This window comes from Saccoglossus kowalevskii, chromosome 2, assembly GCF_978046115.1.
Source record: "Saccoglossus kowalevskii chromosome 2, keSacKowa6.1, whole genome shotgun sequence".
NCBI classification, from domain to species: Eukaryota; Metazoa; Hemichordata; class Enteropneusta; family Harrimaniidae; genus Saccoglossus; species Saccoglossus kowalevskii.
The window spans coordinates 24,277,139-24,294,529 of record NC_140642.1 but is presented as its reverse complement, the minus strand read 5'-3'; the positions used below and the strand labels follow the sequence as shown (position 1 = coordinate 24,294,529).

The 17,391-nt window shown below is 33.7% G+C and overlaps 1 protein-coding gene across 1 annotated transcript in view; it reads left to right on the top strand.

The window, feature by feature from the left end:
• The window catches only part of LOC100367791 (nesprin-1-like), a 157,857-nt gene extending 140,897 nt beyond the window's left edge, over positions 1 to 16,960 (top strand). Inside the window, exons 118-135 of the mRNA XM_085505423.1 lie at positions 797 to 1,099; positions 1,678 to 2,004; positions 2,696 to 3,016; positions 3,728 to 4,042; positions 5,092 to 5,258; positions 8,415 to 8,577; positions 9,557 to 9,744; positions 10,009 to 10,159; positions 10,592 to 10,912; positions 11,533 to 11,733; positions 12,184 to 12,237; positions 12,508 to 12,951; positions 13,043 to 13,139; positions 13,389 to 13,594; positions 13,818 to 14,147; positions 14,587 to 14,799; positions 14,940 to 15,109; positions 15,476 to 16,960. Of these exons, the coding sequence (XP_085361549.1) occupies positions 797 to 1,099; positions 1,678 to 2,004; positions 2,696 to 3,016; positions 3,728 to 4,042; positions 5,092 to 5,258; positions 8,415 to 8,577; positions 9,557 to 9,744; positions 10,009 to 10,159; positions 10,592 to 10,912; positions 11,533 to 11,733; positions 12,184 to 12,237; positions 12,508 to 12,951; positions 13,043 to 13,139; positions 13,389 to 13,594; positions 13,818 to 14,147; positions 14,587 to 14,799; positions 14,940 to 15,109; positions 15,476 to 15,701 (4,197 nt within the window). The 3' untranslated portion in view covers positions 15,702 to 16,960. The remainder of the gene's footprint in view (positions 1 to 796; positions 1,100 to 1,677; positions 2,005 to 2,695; positions 3,017 to 3,727; positions 4,043 to 5,091; positions 5,259 to 8,414; positions 8,578 to 9,556; positions 9,745 to 10,008; positions 10,160 to 10,591; positions 10,913 to 11,532; positions 11,734 to 12,183; positions 12,238 to 12,507; positions 12,952 to 13,042; positions 13,140 to 13,388; positions 13,595 to 13,817; positions 14,148 to 14,586; positions 14,800 to 14,939; positions 15,110 to 15,475) is intronic.
• Positions 16,961 to 17,391: the final 431 nt, after the last annotated feature.

The window sequence follows — 17,391 nt, the reverse complement described above, 5'->3', positions numbered from 1 at the left end:
TGTTTGAATTGTAACTATAATTATTTTGATGGTTACTATTGACAACAAACCCATTCTCTTCATCTCCCTAAGTATTTATAAATTATGTCAATTGAATAAAATTGGAATATTTTCAAATAACATTTTTGCTTGTTGATTAACTGGTTTGTTTCAACTGTCATTAAAATTTATGAATATTCATGAAGACGACAGGAATATGTTGGTTGTGCCAATAATAGTATCAGTAATAATAATGAACACACTTTAACTCACATTTGTCTATGTATATATAACATGAATTTAATGACATCTCTTTTATACTGTGAAATACTTTATTTTTGCTTGAAATTAATTTTGGCTATTTTTAATGAAGGAATGATTCAGTGAAAATAAAATCCAGCGAATATATTTTTTTCCTGTATTTTACATTAGATTCGACAAAAATCGGTGAAATAAATTCCATACAAAACACCCTAAAAGTATTTTTCAGCGAAAATTAATTCCAGCGAAAATAAAGTATTTTATAGTACTTGATTATGTTGGATCATCATTCTATATATATACTACAGTCTTAAAGCACTTGAATGATATGGCCAAATATATCAAACACTGCAATAAACACTTGTCTAAAGAAATATTATAAATAGCAATATTCAACTTTTGAGTCTGACCAAAACATCATGCCCGATGCAGTTATTGTACATTTCCAGTAAACATATTGAATTCCAATCACCTTCAACCTGCACTGTGTCACTGGCGTATGATAGAATGGAATTTAGGATTATAATTATTATTCTTTTATGTGTTATTCTTGCAGTCTGTAATGCTTCAGTTTACGAACCACAATACGCAGCTAGACTCACTCAATGAGATGGGTTACAAGCTATCTTTAAACGACAGCAATGCCGAGAAACTAACAAATCTGAATCACAAGTGGAATACACTGTCCAATCAGACATCAGAGAAATATCGCAGCTTACAAGGTATCTTGCTACAACAGCAAAGCTTTGCTCAGAAATGCGACACCTGGATGATATTCCTGGCGCAGACTGAGCGCAACCTGGCTGTTGACATTGCTGGGAGTTATGAACTATTACTAGAACAGCAAAAATTATTTGAGGTATGTTACGAGAAATTTATTTTGATGAGTTACTTTTACACTGTTCATTCCAAATTTTTGTTTTAATATGTATCAGTATTTAAATATTTCAAATCATTTTTGAATGATGAGATCAAATTGACTTTGTCTTGTTATTCAATTTTAGAAATTAGTACATCTGTTCACCCAATCTGATTTAAAACTTAAGATACTTTACGGCGTGTATATTTGTTTAATTTCATATATTTTATTTTTTTATCAGTGGTATTTTTTTTTTTTAATTATTGTTACATACATCTTATTTTGTTATTATTTCAGTTATCACCTTGTGGGCTTTCACAATTACCAAAACTTTTAAAAACCTGCCAGCAAATAAATAATAAAATAAAGTATATGAAAAATAACTAAATACGTATTTGAAAAACAATAAAAAAAAAATTGATCACATTGTTAATCAGATTTGTAGCTTTGCCAAAACTTTCCATACAAATATCATTCTTCAAAAATATTTGTTACTCAATTCCTGATATTGTTGTTAGTACAATAAATGTAATTACTTAAAAAAATATCTTTGTTATTAATTCATGTTTTCTTTGCAGTTATTTGAAGCAGATATCTTCAATCGACAACAGATCTTATTCTCTATCATAAGCGATGGTCAAAAGATGCTTCAGGAAGGAGAGGTAGAGGATCAGGAAGAATTCCAACACAAGTTAACGTTGCTGAGTGAGCAATGGCAGAGCGTTGTGAAGCGAGCCAGTCAACGCAAAGAGGTTATCGATAGGGCAATCAAAGACTGGCAAACATACAGAATGATGTTGGAAAGAATGAATGAATGGTTTGGTGAGATGGAACAAGAAATGAAAGGATACGACTTCACATGTCTCACATTACAGAAACTGAAAAATATGCTGGAACAGGCTAAAGTGAGTGTTATCACCAATGGGAAATTAAACTGAGCAAATGTCATGGAGATGTTGTTACTGCCCTCTTGTGATAGGAATGAGAAACTTTTCAATTACTGTAAAATGACTAATTTTCACTGGGTTTAAATTTCGCTGATTTACGATTTCAGGCATATTCAGTGGGTTTTAAATTCACGGTTTTATCATTTAGATAATGTGTTCTATGATCAATTTTACATATTCACTGGGTTTTAATTTAGTGCATTTTCCAGTCAGCGAAATAAGCTAAATTAAAACTCAGTGAATAATTAATCCTTTTCAATAGTTTTAGGCAGTACGATGCTTCAGTTAGTATTTGAAAACAAAATATATTTGAAAACAGTTGGACAAGTTTATTGCCTGTTTAACTCTATTGTCTGTTTGTTAAACAATTTTCTTTTTAGAGGTTGACCAGTTAAAAAGTTGGGGGGTAGTAGATTTGTGTAGGGAATCTGCACAGAGAAAAATTTTAAGAAAAAAATCACAGAATATAAATACATATTTATAAAAAAAAAAAACATTTGATAGCCTAAACAAAATTTAGCTTCTGCAAATAAGTGAAGGAAAAAAATAAGTTGTAGTTTTTATCTCGCCCACTCATAGTTTCTAATGGCCAACCCTTTAGATATTTGTTATTAATCTGAAGACTAAAACTGCCATTGTTTTATTGTAGACTACTCAAAAAGGAGTTGCTATTCAGGAAGGCAACTACTTAACACTAAACGAAGCTGGCAAACAACTGATGCGTATGTCAGACAAAATGGCTAATGAGGTCATCAAAATGGAACTTACTGATGCACAGAAACACTGGCACAGTATTACAACAACACTCAAGAAACAAACACACAAACTAGAAGATCTACTCGGACAGTGGAACAGCACAGAGGAAAATATTGAAGACTTGTTGTCATGGTTACGGGACATTAAAAAGATGCTTACTGTTCCACTGCCATATCTGTATGAAGAATTACAGAGAGACCTTCAGAAATGCAAGGTAAGTGTGTGTTTTTTCTAATATGAAAGTTTAAATTTTGGGAATGCAATATAAATTAGTCTTAAAAAAATATAATAAGAACATGAAGATACAGTGTACTGTACTGTACATCAACTTTCCATTGTGAAGCTGTTCAAAACAACCAGTTTGTGCCTTCAGTAGCTCCCTACAGTTACATAAAATCTTTATTTTTTTGGAAGACCTCTCTTCAATAGGTGATTTTCCGTACAATTGCGAGATCTCGCGAGATGCATGAAAGACGCGCGTCGAACGTCTGCCGCAAAAATCAAACGATTTGATTTTGAACTAGAATTTCTTTATTTCGTAGCTTACATTGACCGGCCGATCTTCGACAGAGGAATATTGCTTCCGAATACCCTTACTTAATCGAAATTGCCTATCATCAAATGTGGACAGCACATTATTAAGCATGGAAATGTCCCCGAAATACTTTCGCGTTTGTCGAATCCCACGCGATGTTTGACGCGACTACGACGCTATGACCTTTGTTTGTCCTGTTTTTACGTTCAATTTCACGCATAACGCGTGATTCTCGCAGTGAACGGAAAATGGTCTATTTAATTTTAGGGATTTTATTTTGACTCAGGATCCCTACAAAATCAGTCAGTACTCTGAAATCTAAACTCAAATTTGAGTTGAGAAGATGTGTTAAATTTTTGTTAAGATATTCATATTTTGTTTCAATTACAGGAATATGAGAATGCCTTTGAGACGTCCAAAGGCAAACTGAAAACACTAACAAACCAAGAACATGAACTTGCTGGCACTATCAATCCAGATGATCTATCAATACTCAGGGAAAGAATATCATTACTGGGAAAACAGTGGGATGAGATTCTACAGCAAACAACCAATAAGAAACAGAGAATCATAGATAAAATACATGAATGGTCACAATTCACAGAAAGATATAAGGAGTTCTCTGATTGGTTGACACAAACGGAAGTCAAGGTGTCTCAGAATGGAGAGAACAGTATTGAAGACTTGCTGTCTAAACTTCTTAATGTAAGTACATTTTATTTTTTATCTGAAATTCTCGCCGTCAATATAACAATTTTGTGTACAATTTTGAAAGCAATGCTTCATGAAAAAATGTAGACTGGGAGCATTATTTTGCAATCAAACAACAAACTACTAAAGTGTTCAGTAAATGGTTTTGAGTTGAACAAGAAAGTATTATAGTCGATTATTATTTTTCCTGCATTTTCGCAAACCCTTCCTATTATATATTGTATAACACCCAATTTGTCTACACTACAAGTTAGAACATTGTGGTCACTAGACACACTGGATTCACAATACTAGTAATGAGAATCATAAAAGTTAAAGAAGCGATAGAATAATAAAGACTGTGCATGCTATTTTAGTATAGGGGGTTTGATGTGATTGATCAATCAGTACATCTCATCAATATCAAGTAAATCAATGTCTAAAATATCATTAGAAATATTAAGTATAATATTATTGTAATTAACCATCAATATAAAAATACCAGCATACCAATGTACATTTATACCTTTTGTATATTTGAAGTTATACCCAAATTTATTGTTTATGGTGGTAGTAACCTTGATGTTTTGTGGTTGTAAACAAGACAGAACTAAAGTTCAAGTAGTTGATATGCATCGTCCATATATCATTTAATTTGACCCTTTTATATACAGTTCTTCAGATGAAACTGAATGGCCTCAAAACGACAAATGAGGTGTGCATGTTTTAATAACATGTTTTTGTTGTTAGAAGTACACATGTATTTGAATTCAGTGGATGTAAATTCTTTACTCTGAGAGTTAGTGTTATGGCTGGTGCCAAAATAAACTGTCAATCACTCTCTCTTGCAACATTTCAATGATCCTGAGAACATGTTGTTGTTTTGACTCCTGTGCTTCAAATTCCAACAAGCTGGCATGCCCGGACACAACTATGGATTTGGATTCAAAATGAAGTTATATTGTGTGAAGTATAAAAAAAAAAACATCACAACATTTTCTTAGATTGGTCTTTGTTGAAATACCAACTTATGCATTTCCCCTTGTGTTTCCCCTCCACTTTAGGAATACAAGGAAGAAGTGAAAATAGCAGCTGAAAATAAACAGCAATTGATAGAATTAGGAGAGAAATTGATAGCCGCCAGTAATGAACTCAAAGCCAATGATATAGAATATAAACTTGCCAAGTTAAGTGATAGATGGCAACATTTGATGGACCTCATAGCAGCCAGGTGAGTCCCACAAATAAATATAATCAAACAGTGACGGATATTCCAATTTATTGTTACAGGTATGTTTTATTAGATGCAATAACTGATTCAGGATAGTATTGCACCAATTATACAAGTAAAAAATATACATGTACTTGTATATATAATTTGTCAAATCAAATAAAGTAAAATGTAATATTCACTTGTACAGTTGGAAATTTCTTAATACCGTTTCCCAAAAATTACATGTTTTTATCATTATCATACTTTGTGCTTTCTGATTGAGATGAACAAGGGTGATAAAAAAAACAGACTTATTTACACAGTAAATCATCTCATCAGTAATTTACAAATGTTATCAAGTCATCTGTTGATGCACTGGGTCTATATATTGATATACTGGTATGCAACAAAGTATTATTATCTCTACCCATGATGCACTGGGCTTCTAGAGATCAAAGTTCATATTTAAACTATTGGTATTTTATGGAGGCCATTAACTTTAGAGCAAGATATGTTAACAAGTAACGTTTTATTAGAACTACACTAATATTTAGTAGACTTGGATCTCAGACAACATTGGGCTTCCTGCAGGGCTTACAAGTGCACTCTTGACTTCAGCAGATATTTCAACTATTGTGTGTACTATACCACCAGCCTCAATGTTCTAAATATACCATGACACCAAGGCTATATATTACAACACGTATTGGGAATTATTTTTAATGTTTCGTCCGTTCTTGTCAAGACTACTTGCTTGTGGCGATCTCAATGTGTTTTTAGCTTAGAGTGGGACGTATCATACTACCATGTCTGTGTCGGTGTTCATGGATTATGTTCTAATACCCAGGTTTGTGTGGATTTATTTTTGTCTGACAGTATCAGCAGTAAACATATTACAGATGCAGCATCTGTGGTACCTGTTCGGTAATTTTTATTTTGCCTATTCTGTAACAGTGAGGAGTACGTTGGGTGATCTGGCTCACTAACAAGCGTTTGTTTTGTTGTTGTTGTTGTTTTGTCACTAATTATGGGAAATTTGTTTATTAGTGTGTTATCATGTGAGATATGTTGTTTGCTAGCACAGATCAGAACTAATTCTTGCACTTGATATTGTTCATATTACACCTATCATTGAAAGTGTACTTTCTTTTTTAGATGTGTTCACAGTCACTCTACTAGGAGAGTGACTGTGATGTGTTTTACTTCAAAGGCAGATAATAATGAGAGGAGTATAGAGGATAATAATTGATTGACATTTGGTGATCATTGTAATTGTGTAATGAGACAAAATAGGGAATTAGTTGCATAACATTATTATGTCATTTCTAAATGTTTTTGCAAATATTATTTTAAAATATGAACCTGTGAGTGAAACTTCAAAATCTTAAATATTGTTTCTATATCAATTGTATTGTATATATTTTAGAATAACTTCATCCAATCTCAAAACATCACTTTGCATTTTATAAATGAGTTCCTCATTCCTTTTCACTTGTCTTTATTAATGCTTGGTATTTGATAAATGGCAGTTATAGTACCACAGTGACTATGATATCATCCAAGTACTAGTATACCAATTGTATTCCTTAGTTAATTTGCATTCTTTATACGGAATGTATTTCCTTCAAATATTTAACTAAATCATTAACGTATAAATGTTTATTCTGTGAACTTTGTGATTGGATTAATAGATTTATAGCCTTTATGTGATTGGATTTATAGCTTTTTTTAAGGCCTAAAAATAATGAAAAGTTTGTTATCAATTTGTCTTTCAAATCGATGCACATTTTTATTTCAAAATTGTGATTTTAACTTGACTCAATATGAAAATTGAAATATCCCTTTTCTAAAATCAGACAAAAATTATAAGACAGACAGTGGTACCCTTCAATGCCAAAGTGAAATCCCAGGGATTTAAATTAGATGCTACATGTGTGCATGATTTTCTTTAAGCTCTAGAATAAATACTCCATAATTTTGCCATCATTATCAGGATATTTATCATGACACTGAAGAAGGCAGGATGTATAGTCTTCAGTTACACAAAGGCTAAATTTAAATATTACAGTGAAGCATTACTGTCTTGATTTAGCTTGAGTCTTATTTAGATTTATCATGCTTTCAGTTTTAAAAATCATATTATTACCAGGATTATTCAGAAGTGGTTTTAAAAATTAAAAATGAAAAACTGTGTATTATCCAGTTATCTTGAAACATTTTAATTAATTTACTTCTACAATTCAATTTCATTGGAAATAGTAGCCCCTGCAGTGTTTGCATTGGTGACCATAGTGTTTATATAACAGGCTGTAATCTACGGTTCTGTGTGTGTACTGTGTTCTGGGGTTTAATTCTCAATGGTGTACTTCCAAGTCCATATTATACTATTTTTGTTTGTTTGTGACCATAAAGGGACGTTTTCACAGTTTCAATCATGGACTTTATTCACTTCAATGAAGGAAGTCCTATTCAAAAGTACTGTGGAATACTTTATTTTCGCTGGAATTAATTTTTGCTGAAAAGGCTTTTTGGGCGTTTTGTATGGAATTTATTTTCACTGATTTTTGATGAGTTTAATGTGAAATATAGGAAAAAAAGTATATTCGCTGGATTTTATTTTCACGGAATCATCCCTTCAGCGAAAATAGCGAAAATAAATTCCAAGCGAAAATAAAGTATTCTACAGTACACTGTTACTCCCATGGTGCATTTCACTATAGTATATGTGAATAATTAACACCTTAGTTACATAATTATGCAGATCTTCATTCTATTGTCTTTCAAAACAGGATGTTGTGTACATAAGATTAAAATACATGTATAACTTGAAAGTATCATTTGCAATGGTATGGCTTCTTTTATAAAGTAGTGTTGATTTGGGATTTTCTATTTTTGGAAACAGCCATGGATTTTCATGTTTACATAACAACTGAGTGTGTATTTAAACTTCAAGTTTGTCTTTCAGGAAATCTGCCATATGTCAACACGTTTCTGCACAGTCTTTGTTTGTCCTGTTCACACTTTGTTGGTTTCTTATGGCAGTTAACATTACAATACAAAGTTTTCGTCCAATAGTATGCAGAGCATTGTTGAGTATAACAATAGCCATACAGTGCAGGGGGCCATTATATATAGTGCTGTTCCCATGTTGATTTTCATTCTTGCCTCACACAGAACCAAGAAGCTACAGGAGACATTGACAGCTGTGCAACAACTTGAACAGAATATGAGTAACTTACGCCAGTGGCTTGGCCACATTGAGAAAGAGATCTCAACACCAGTAATCTATGAATCATGTGATTCTGGTGAAATACAGCACAAACTGCAACAACAACAGGTAATCTTTGTTTGTGTATTTTGTGTGTTGCGTGCCTTACAACCTTATATACTGCATACAGTCATCTTTCATGGCATATACTAGTAGTTGTCCACCAACCATCTAGTTAGATTCTTATTTTTCTAAGTTTTTTTGTATTCCCATTCCATGATGCCTACTAAATATGCTGGGTACACATTAATTATATTGACAGTGGTACAATTAACTTCATGAACAAACTTGATGAATAAATGAGAATGGTTTCATTAATTAGTACATGCAAGGTCAAAGTTGTGTGCTGTATAAAAATACTAGTATATTGTTCATATGTCTATTGTACAAGTATGGAACCTTTAATTTCACGTTGGAATGTGCACAGAGATTTGCATGAATGGAGCACTTCACAAGTGATTCAATTCAGTCCATTTCTACATGTGACTGTGTGGTTCCTCAACATGGCTTCCCTTCTTTACCCACATTTAGACATGTCTGTGTAATCCGATATTAGTATAATATCTCTGTGCCATGGCATTATCCACTAGGCATTAGAGGATATCATATAAACTGTGTTCAAGTGTACATCAATCCCACAATGACAAATTACCTTATGTAACTTATAAAACTTCTGTTTCATGTCAATTGGTGTCACATCCATTATCTTGAATTGTGCTAAATGCAATGAGACCCTAAGCTAATCGTGGAGACCTCTATGATTTTGGATTTAGCTACTTTATGTTTTTCACCAATTCATTCAAGATATGCTTGCTAATTCAGCAAAAAGTCTATTGTTGGCATGTGAGAATGAGATTCATTCACACCTCACACAGTGAAAATTATGTTGGGATATGAACAATGATTATTATCACACTTGAACTACTCACTTAGTTACATACTAGTAATTCATATGCAATGGAGGATATTAAGAGAAGGCTGACACCTCCCCTTATCGTCCAATACCATTTACCTGTAATCTCACTTTGATTTCTCACATTTTTCACAGGAGTTGCAGAAAGACGTTGAAAGACACAGCACAGGTGTGGCTTCTGTATTAAACCTTTGTGAAGTACTACTTCATGATTGTGATGCCTGTTCCACAGAAAGTGATTGTGAAGCTATCCAAAATGCAACTAGGACTCTTGATCACAGGTGGCGAAACATATGTGCCCTATCCATGGAAAGGAGACTTAGGTAAATTTATTAGTTTAGTATTTTTATGTATAAACTGCAAGACCAGGGTTCTACCGAGGGCATTACAGAGAATTTACCCCTTTTACGCTGGATAATTGTATTCACAACAATGAATACAATAAATCACATTTTCATGTTATGTCATGGTTACTACTAAAAACAGTTATATGTACAGCCATGATACTTAGGAAAAATATTGTTACTATGGTTCTTTGTAAATAATTTTCAAAACTAATGTGAATGATTTTTTTGTATCATTTTTAGTATTGAAGAAACTTGGAGGCTTTGGCAGAAGTTTTTAGATGATTACACTAAGTTTGAGGATTGGTTGGTATCAGCCGAGAGAATGGCCTCTATTCCTAACTCTTCAGATGCATCATTTGTAGTTATAAAAGAAGAACTCAAAAGATTTGAAGTAAGTGTTGGCGGTTGGAGATTTCCCAACTTATTCGTTGTGTTTGATGTCATAGATGTATCTTTCCATATGTGTGTTCTCTAAGACTTATTTTGAAAGTTTAACCGAGCAACAAAGTCAACTCAAAGCACCATCCACAAAATCATTTTCCAACAGAAATTTTAAAAATTCCCAACTTTTTTGATCAAAAACTAGTAGCAATTTTACAATTATTCTGTTCGGCCCAAAATTAAGATTGAATTCAGTGAAAAATGTAAACAAATTGATTCCCATTTTGAGAGAGAAAAATATTTTGCGCTCAAGGGTTAAGAAATGACAGTGATAAATTGTCATTTTTTTGGGGGACCAGCCATTAAAAATTAGAACAGTCTAAAAGTTGAATATTTAATTCCTAATAACTAAACTAATAATGTGAATCTGGTTGTCTTCTAGTCATTCCAACGTAAAGTACATGAAAACCTAGCTCAGCTAGAGATAATAAACAAGCAATACCGAAGACTTGCCAGGGAAGGCAGGACTGATAGCGGTGACAAACTGAAATCTATGGTTCATGATGTGAATAATAGGTGGGATAACCTATCAAAGAGATGCGGAGGTGTCATCAAAAGACTTAAGTTTATGATGAATCAAAGAGACGAGTTTGAAAGCGCAAGAGAAGGATTGTTGGTCTGGTTGACTGAACTTGACCTTCAACTGACCAACGTTGAACATTTCTCAGAGTCAGATACATCAGTCAAAGTCAGACAAATGAAGGTGAGTTTTGTGAAAATTTCAATGAACCTGAAAATTTGAAATAATAAAGTGTCATTCATACCCTGTCCCCACCCTTCTAGGAGACGACATGTTCTATGTTTTTGGACAGTTGCTCACATTGAAAAAAAATACAGGCACTTGGTGTTGTCACCTAAGTACAATGCGTACAATCTTTATCATATTTTGTAGGATGACTGAGGCTTTATTTCACATTTTTTCTCTACTCGAAAGCTGCCAAGTTTAAATAAAACCAGAAAATCATTAAATTTTGCATGTGCTTTGATCCTTGTTGTTTATGGATGAAAGATCCCTTCCTGTAGTGTAATTTATTATTGAGAGTAATTGAACCTAATTACACCACATTACTGCATTGTTACATTGTGTGTACTTTCTCAAATACATTGTATTACAGGTGACTGTTGTAGTATTTCTCTATTCCAATGATTGAGGGCAGTAGCACACCAGACATATTGGAGCCATTAACATGATCAAGCTGCAAAATTTGTTGTAAATTACAGTAAATTGGATCGTTGAAACTACTCTATCCATTTATTTTCACTGAGTTGAATGAATCCCCAACCAGTACTAAATGCATTAATTTGGTTGCTTTACTTTTATAGGCATTTCAACATGAAATTGACTTGAACAGAACAAGGCTTGACAACGTCAACATGCTGGCTCATTCTCTGATGCAAAAGTGTGATCCTGCTGATGCAGCATTTATACAAGAAGAACTTGATGAACTTCACAGATACTGTGATGAGGTGTACAACAGAGTGGGAAGATACCAAAAAAGATTACAAAGACTGTCATTATCACCGGTAAGATATATGGGTTCTCACTGCAGACATTGTGTTTATCACTGTCTAACCACCATCCACACACGTGCCTTCAAGTAATTAACTTTTAACATATTAATCATTGTAAGACCACTGTAGACTACCATTCTTTGGATAAATCTTTTCATTCTATGTATTTCCTAACACTATTGCTACAGATCTGTTCCATGATGAGAGCAAGAGTAGGGATCAGGAACTATATTGACCTGATAGTGAGTCAGGATGTGAAGATAGTACGTATAAAATGAAGAACTCAGTATAGGGAAGAGGCATTTATGTGCAAGATCAGGGAAAATCTAGTATTGTCAAGGGTGTCAGAGTAGGGAGTCACAGTAGAAAGTCATCTGGATTAGCTTTCTAGCTATAATTAGTCATCTCCAAATGAATACTTATAAAGGTTGCTTCTCTTCCACTTGCCCCTGCTGCATGTAGGAAGTACAACGTCAGCTAATAGCCCAAAGCTATCTGACATGTCCTATTAGTCCGGTGAGTACTAGTGTGTAGCCTCATAGCTCTGTCTTCTGCATGCTTTTTCTCTGTACTACAGTATTGTTGATCTGTTCTATTTTATTCTATCATCTTGTGGTTGTCACATTTCCTTTAGTTCATCACTATACATTTATTTATATAATTACAATTTTATTTCTACCCTAATAAAATTTAATTCAAGGTTTTCAATATAACCATTTTTGAATTTTGTTTGTGTTTTGATAAATTATATCTTTTAAATAAACTATTTAAACATTCTCTCATCAGAGCGACAGTCTGATGTCATCATTTGATTATACGTCCAGAGAAAGTAGTCCGGCCAGGTCCAGCAAATCAAGCAGTCCCACCAGATCTAGCTTATACAGCAGATCCAGTCTTAGTCCAGGTCGTAGGACACCATCTGGCAGAAGAACGCCCTCCACATGTGACAGCGCCAGATCAGGTTCACCATTCAGGACAATGTCAGGAAGAGACACTCCAGCCAGTTTGGATTCCTTGGACTGGGATACCTATCTGATGGACACTGCGTCTATAACATCTGATCCAGAAACACGCTGGCAAGCTATGACTGAATTCAGATCTTCTGCAGTGTCTTCAGAGGGAGTCCGAAGAGCCGTGCAAGAGTGCGAGGAAAAAATTGATCAGATGGAGGCTGCTCTAGAAAGGAGAATGCCGACCGGTCCCGATGCTGAATATGAAAGAGAAGAATATGTGAGTTGGTGCTCTTTTACTGCATACTAATCAGTGTTATATCCACTATAATTATGACGTTTAAATAATATGACAATTATAATTTTTGCAGGAGTCACTATTGGCTGACACCAAGGCTTGCATTGCCATTGTCAAAAGTCTTGCCCAGAGATTAAGAGATGATCCATCATTAACACACCAAATAACAAGTAAGTTCATACAATTACAATATTCAGACTTTTCAATCTATTTTCTGAGAAATCTAATTTCCTCATTCAACAGCAACCTAAATGGTATACTTATCACCTTGTGTAATTGTATTTTGCATGCTTGAAATAAAAACATTTCGTATTAGAAATTTTGCATATTCTTATTTGGTTTCTATTTGTCATATTACGATGCAAGAAAGCATTATTAGGTATGACATAAGATGTTCAATAATAATGTGTATTTTCTAGCTATTGTAAACCGATGGGAAGTGATGCAACCTGATGTGGTTGAGAAGTATCGTAGAATGCGTAAAACACACCAAGAATGGCAGCAATTCAGAAGTGATCTCTCTAATATATGCAGCTGGTTAGATGAAGCTGAGAACATACTTAGTTCTCAGATTGGACCTGGCGGTGATATTTACGACTTGGAATCTACTATCAGGCAACACAGGGTGAGTCATTTAAATATTTATTAGTTGTGCTCCTTAAATACACACTGCTCATATAAATTTACCCCCCTACCCCCAAAAAAACTTATCTCCCCACCACCAACCCAATAAATCATTCACAGCTATGTTCTCGGCCTTTCCTGGCAGATCATGAGATATTTACTAATCTTTCATAAGAACTGAAAAGAAACTATTTATTTATTATATTTTTGTTTTTTTTCTCAAGGAATTTTTAATGGGACTAGATGCCCGAAAAGCGATAGTGATGTCTATAAACTTATGCAGTAAGAAATTCACCTCTTCAGAAATCATGCATGGTCCTGAAATAAAAGAAAAGTTGAGCGTGATGAATCACCGATGGGAGGCTGTGTGTTCGCGAGCGACAGATTGGCAAAAAGAATTGCAGTTTCAACTTATGAGGTGTGATGAGTTCCATCAGACTACAAATGACTTACTTGGCTGGCTGCAACGAACTGAAAATGAAATGAATGATATGGAGCCTGTTGAGCTGGATATGGATCAAGATACACTGGTAGAGTGTTATCGAACATACATGGTATGTGTTACTCTATCTGACTGGGTAGCTTGATGGATTATTTTTATATTATCATACATTATTATAAATCTGATACGATAGAAAAACAAAAGAATTCATCACAGAACAGATATAGTGCATGACGAAAATAAAACCCTGTCACTTAGTGCAAACCATCGCACAGTATGAAATGTTTCTCATTAACATTTTCGACACTTATAAGGTCATCATGAGAATGCCGCAAAATATGCGCTTTTCGGTATTATGTGAATGTATGTTCTCTACGACACATAGTTGTATATTTTGATGCAAGAAAAAGTATGAAATATTTTCTTAGATCCACTGCAACATGGTTAATGTGGTGAAAAGCTTGATTTTCTCATGAGATATTAAGTATAAGATTATCACTCACAATACAATAAGACAGTGAAAATAACAAAGCTTGTGTTGTTATTCACAGAGAATCCGTCGAGAGCTTGAAGACTCACATCCTAGAGTGATGTCACTGAAGGAGACAGCTGATCAACTACTAGTCAATGCAGACACCAGAGAGTGGGAATTGACCAAAGATAAACTAAGTATAATTGTCAATAAAGTCAACTCCTTATTGAAGAGATGTCGGGACAACTTAGAATTTCTTAGCAATGTCATAGATACAGGAGAATTTGATACGGTGAGTAAAGATACTTTGAAAAGTAGAATTATAAAATTTGTGTTTTATGTCCTGGAAACATGCAGGAGATGAGAACTCAGCTGCTAGAAACCACCAAATTGTCTGAATTCCTCATCTAATCTGATGTTATTTTGTTACAGGATGATGAGATTAGTGGTGCTATGGGAATGCCGATGGATACAATAGACGGTATGGGAGGAAGTTCACTACTACCAATGAGATCCAGTACTCCATTGCTTGGGTCAGCATTACCCAGGCATTATTCAGACATATCCACTACTACAAGGTTTGGGGAACCAGAACCAGATAGGTAATTGTTCTTAATTTGTGCTTCAATTTTAAAATTTGGGATGGGGCAAAGCCGCATGAACAAGTACTAGAATGGTGTGTCAGTAATTGAATTTAAGTAATCTGTAAAGTGTGACAGTATCAATAGGTTATTATAAGATAGTGCTACATCGTTTTTGCAAAGCATATTGGCAATACAGCAGTTATTGCAACACAGATTTATATCAGTACAAGTAGACTTGGTGTACTACAGTTTAGATTCTTGTGAATGTCACAAAACTAAAGATGATATGACCAAGAGTAGTATCAAGTGAAATGGGTTGTGAACACATGGTTACTGGTACATTATCATTTTACGATACTCAGAGCTATTTCTGTCATCTTACAGAGCTGTACAGCAGCGGGGTGAAGGCGGCAACGTTCATCGTAGGTCAGCTTTCTTGGTGCGTGTTTTCAGAGCGGCGCTTCCACTGCAATTAATGATGCTGCTGCTACTTGGTGTTGCTTGTTTGGTCCCAATGACTGAAGATGATTACAGTTGCGGACTGGCAAACAACTTTGCCAATTCCTTCCAGACTATGTTACATTATACGAATGGACCACCGCCAATTTAAATAGTCACAGACTTAAATACAATACAGAGATTTCAAGACGAAGATTTGTATTACAAAATACAAACTGATACCACCCACCTCTTTTGTTGATACCAATCCTGTTTTAAGCAGTGGAACTAAGAAATTAGATTACAGCTTGCATATTCAGAAAAGAAAAACAAAAACTTGGCCTGCAATTCTGACAGCAATGTTGTAACCTAATTATTGTAATGATAAATTAAATAAATGTACAAATTGGCGCTATGTAATATACCTCAGCTGTAAAATAATATTATAGAAAATATATAATATGTTTTATACCTAAAAATGACAGTATGTTTTAGTTTGAAAAATAGTTAATATCAGTAATCAATGAATAGATGTCACTAATAATGAGTCAAATCACGGATGAATAATGCAACCAATCAAAGAATTACTTTTTAAAAGCAACTAAATTTTGTTTTAAATGGCGTGTATCTTTTTTTCGGATGCATTTTAGATTTTGTGTCTCGTTCATATCATTTTACTATACTCACTGTAGAGATATCCTATGTTCATTGTTTAGTTATCATATATAATTCCTTGTCTGGTCAAACCAGAGGGCGTGTTATTTTCTATAAAATGAATTTTTATAATTATGAATTATCCAGGTACAATTAATTTATGAGATGTTTTTTTTTTATAAAGTATTAAATGAGTGTATCTGCAGTGTGAAAGACAGAAATTGAAGTGATCATGATTCTGATTTATATACAATATATTGATGATTTGTGTATATGGTTATTTAATGCATGTGTAAATTTTGATGTTAATTTCTAGATATCTATAACACAGGATGGGAAATCATCTTTTCAAAAACAAATCTGATACAGTTATCAATGGTAAGGTGTTTTAAGTTCTGTTTTTAATACAACCCCCCCCCCCTCCCATGTACAGTAATAAATATTGTAAGTATGTAAATACAGACACCTATCTGTATATACAAAATGTAGAAACTAGATGCAAAATTGCACAAGCTTGTTTCTTTTTGTATTTTCTTATATATTTTTAGAGTAGCAGCACAAAGTACATTTGATTTGCAACAGCTTTTTTTTTAATCATTGTCTATTTTTATCACAGTTGTATTTATATTATTCACTGACATATTTTAACATGAATTGTGTTGTTGCAGATTAAGGCTGGCTTCCTCAACATGCACTGAGTTTTATTTTGTACATACTGTTTCTGTTGTACGTTTTAATCACTGACAATAAAATTATCTATTTGTTGAATGATACTAAGTTCATCTGTGTTCTGTGTTTATTTTTGTTACCCCCTCATAGGGATTATTATTCCGCCAATTTATTCACACTTTTGCCACCCTTGCATTTTTCACAATTTTTCAATAGGGATATTTGTTTAGTGCTGGGAAAGGGTATTGTCCTTTCGCTCAATATTATCTGCTTTCTTTTCATTGTCATAATTTTGAATTGAAATAAAATATGCTTCACTAAATAATGCATACTCCGGTGTCAGGGTTATAGCCACAAAAAAAAACTTTACCGAAATGAAAGATAGCAGTTCTGAATCTGTAACCTCAGACTTGCAATCGATTTTCTTGTTTATTATTCATGGTTATTTCGTAATTTACTTGTAATTTTCAATCATAATTGGACAGGTTTGTAGAAATTGTTACTCTCAAATGAAATGTTGTACCTGTCTAATAGCCTGT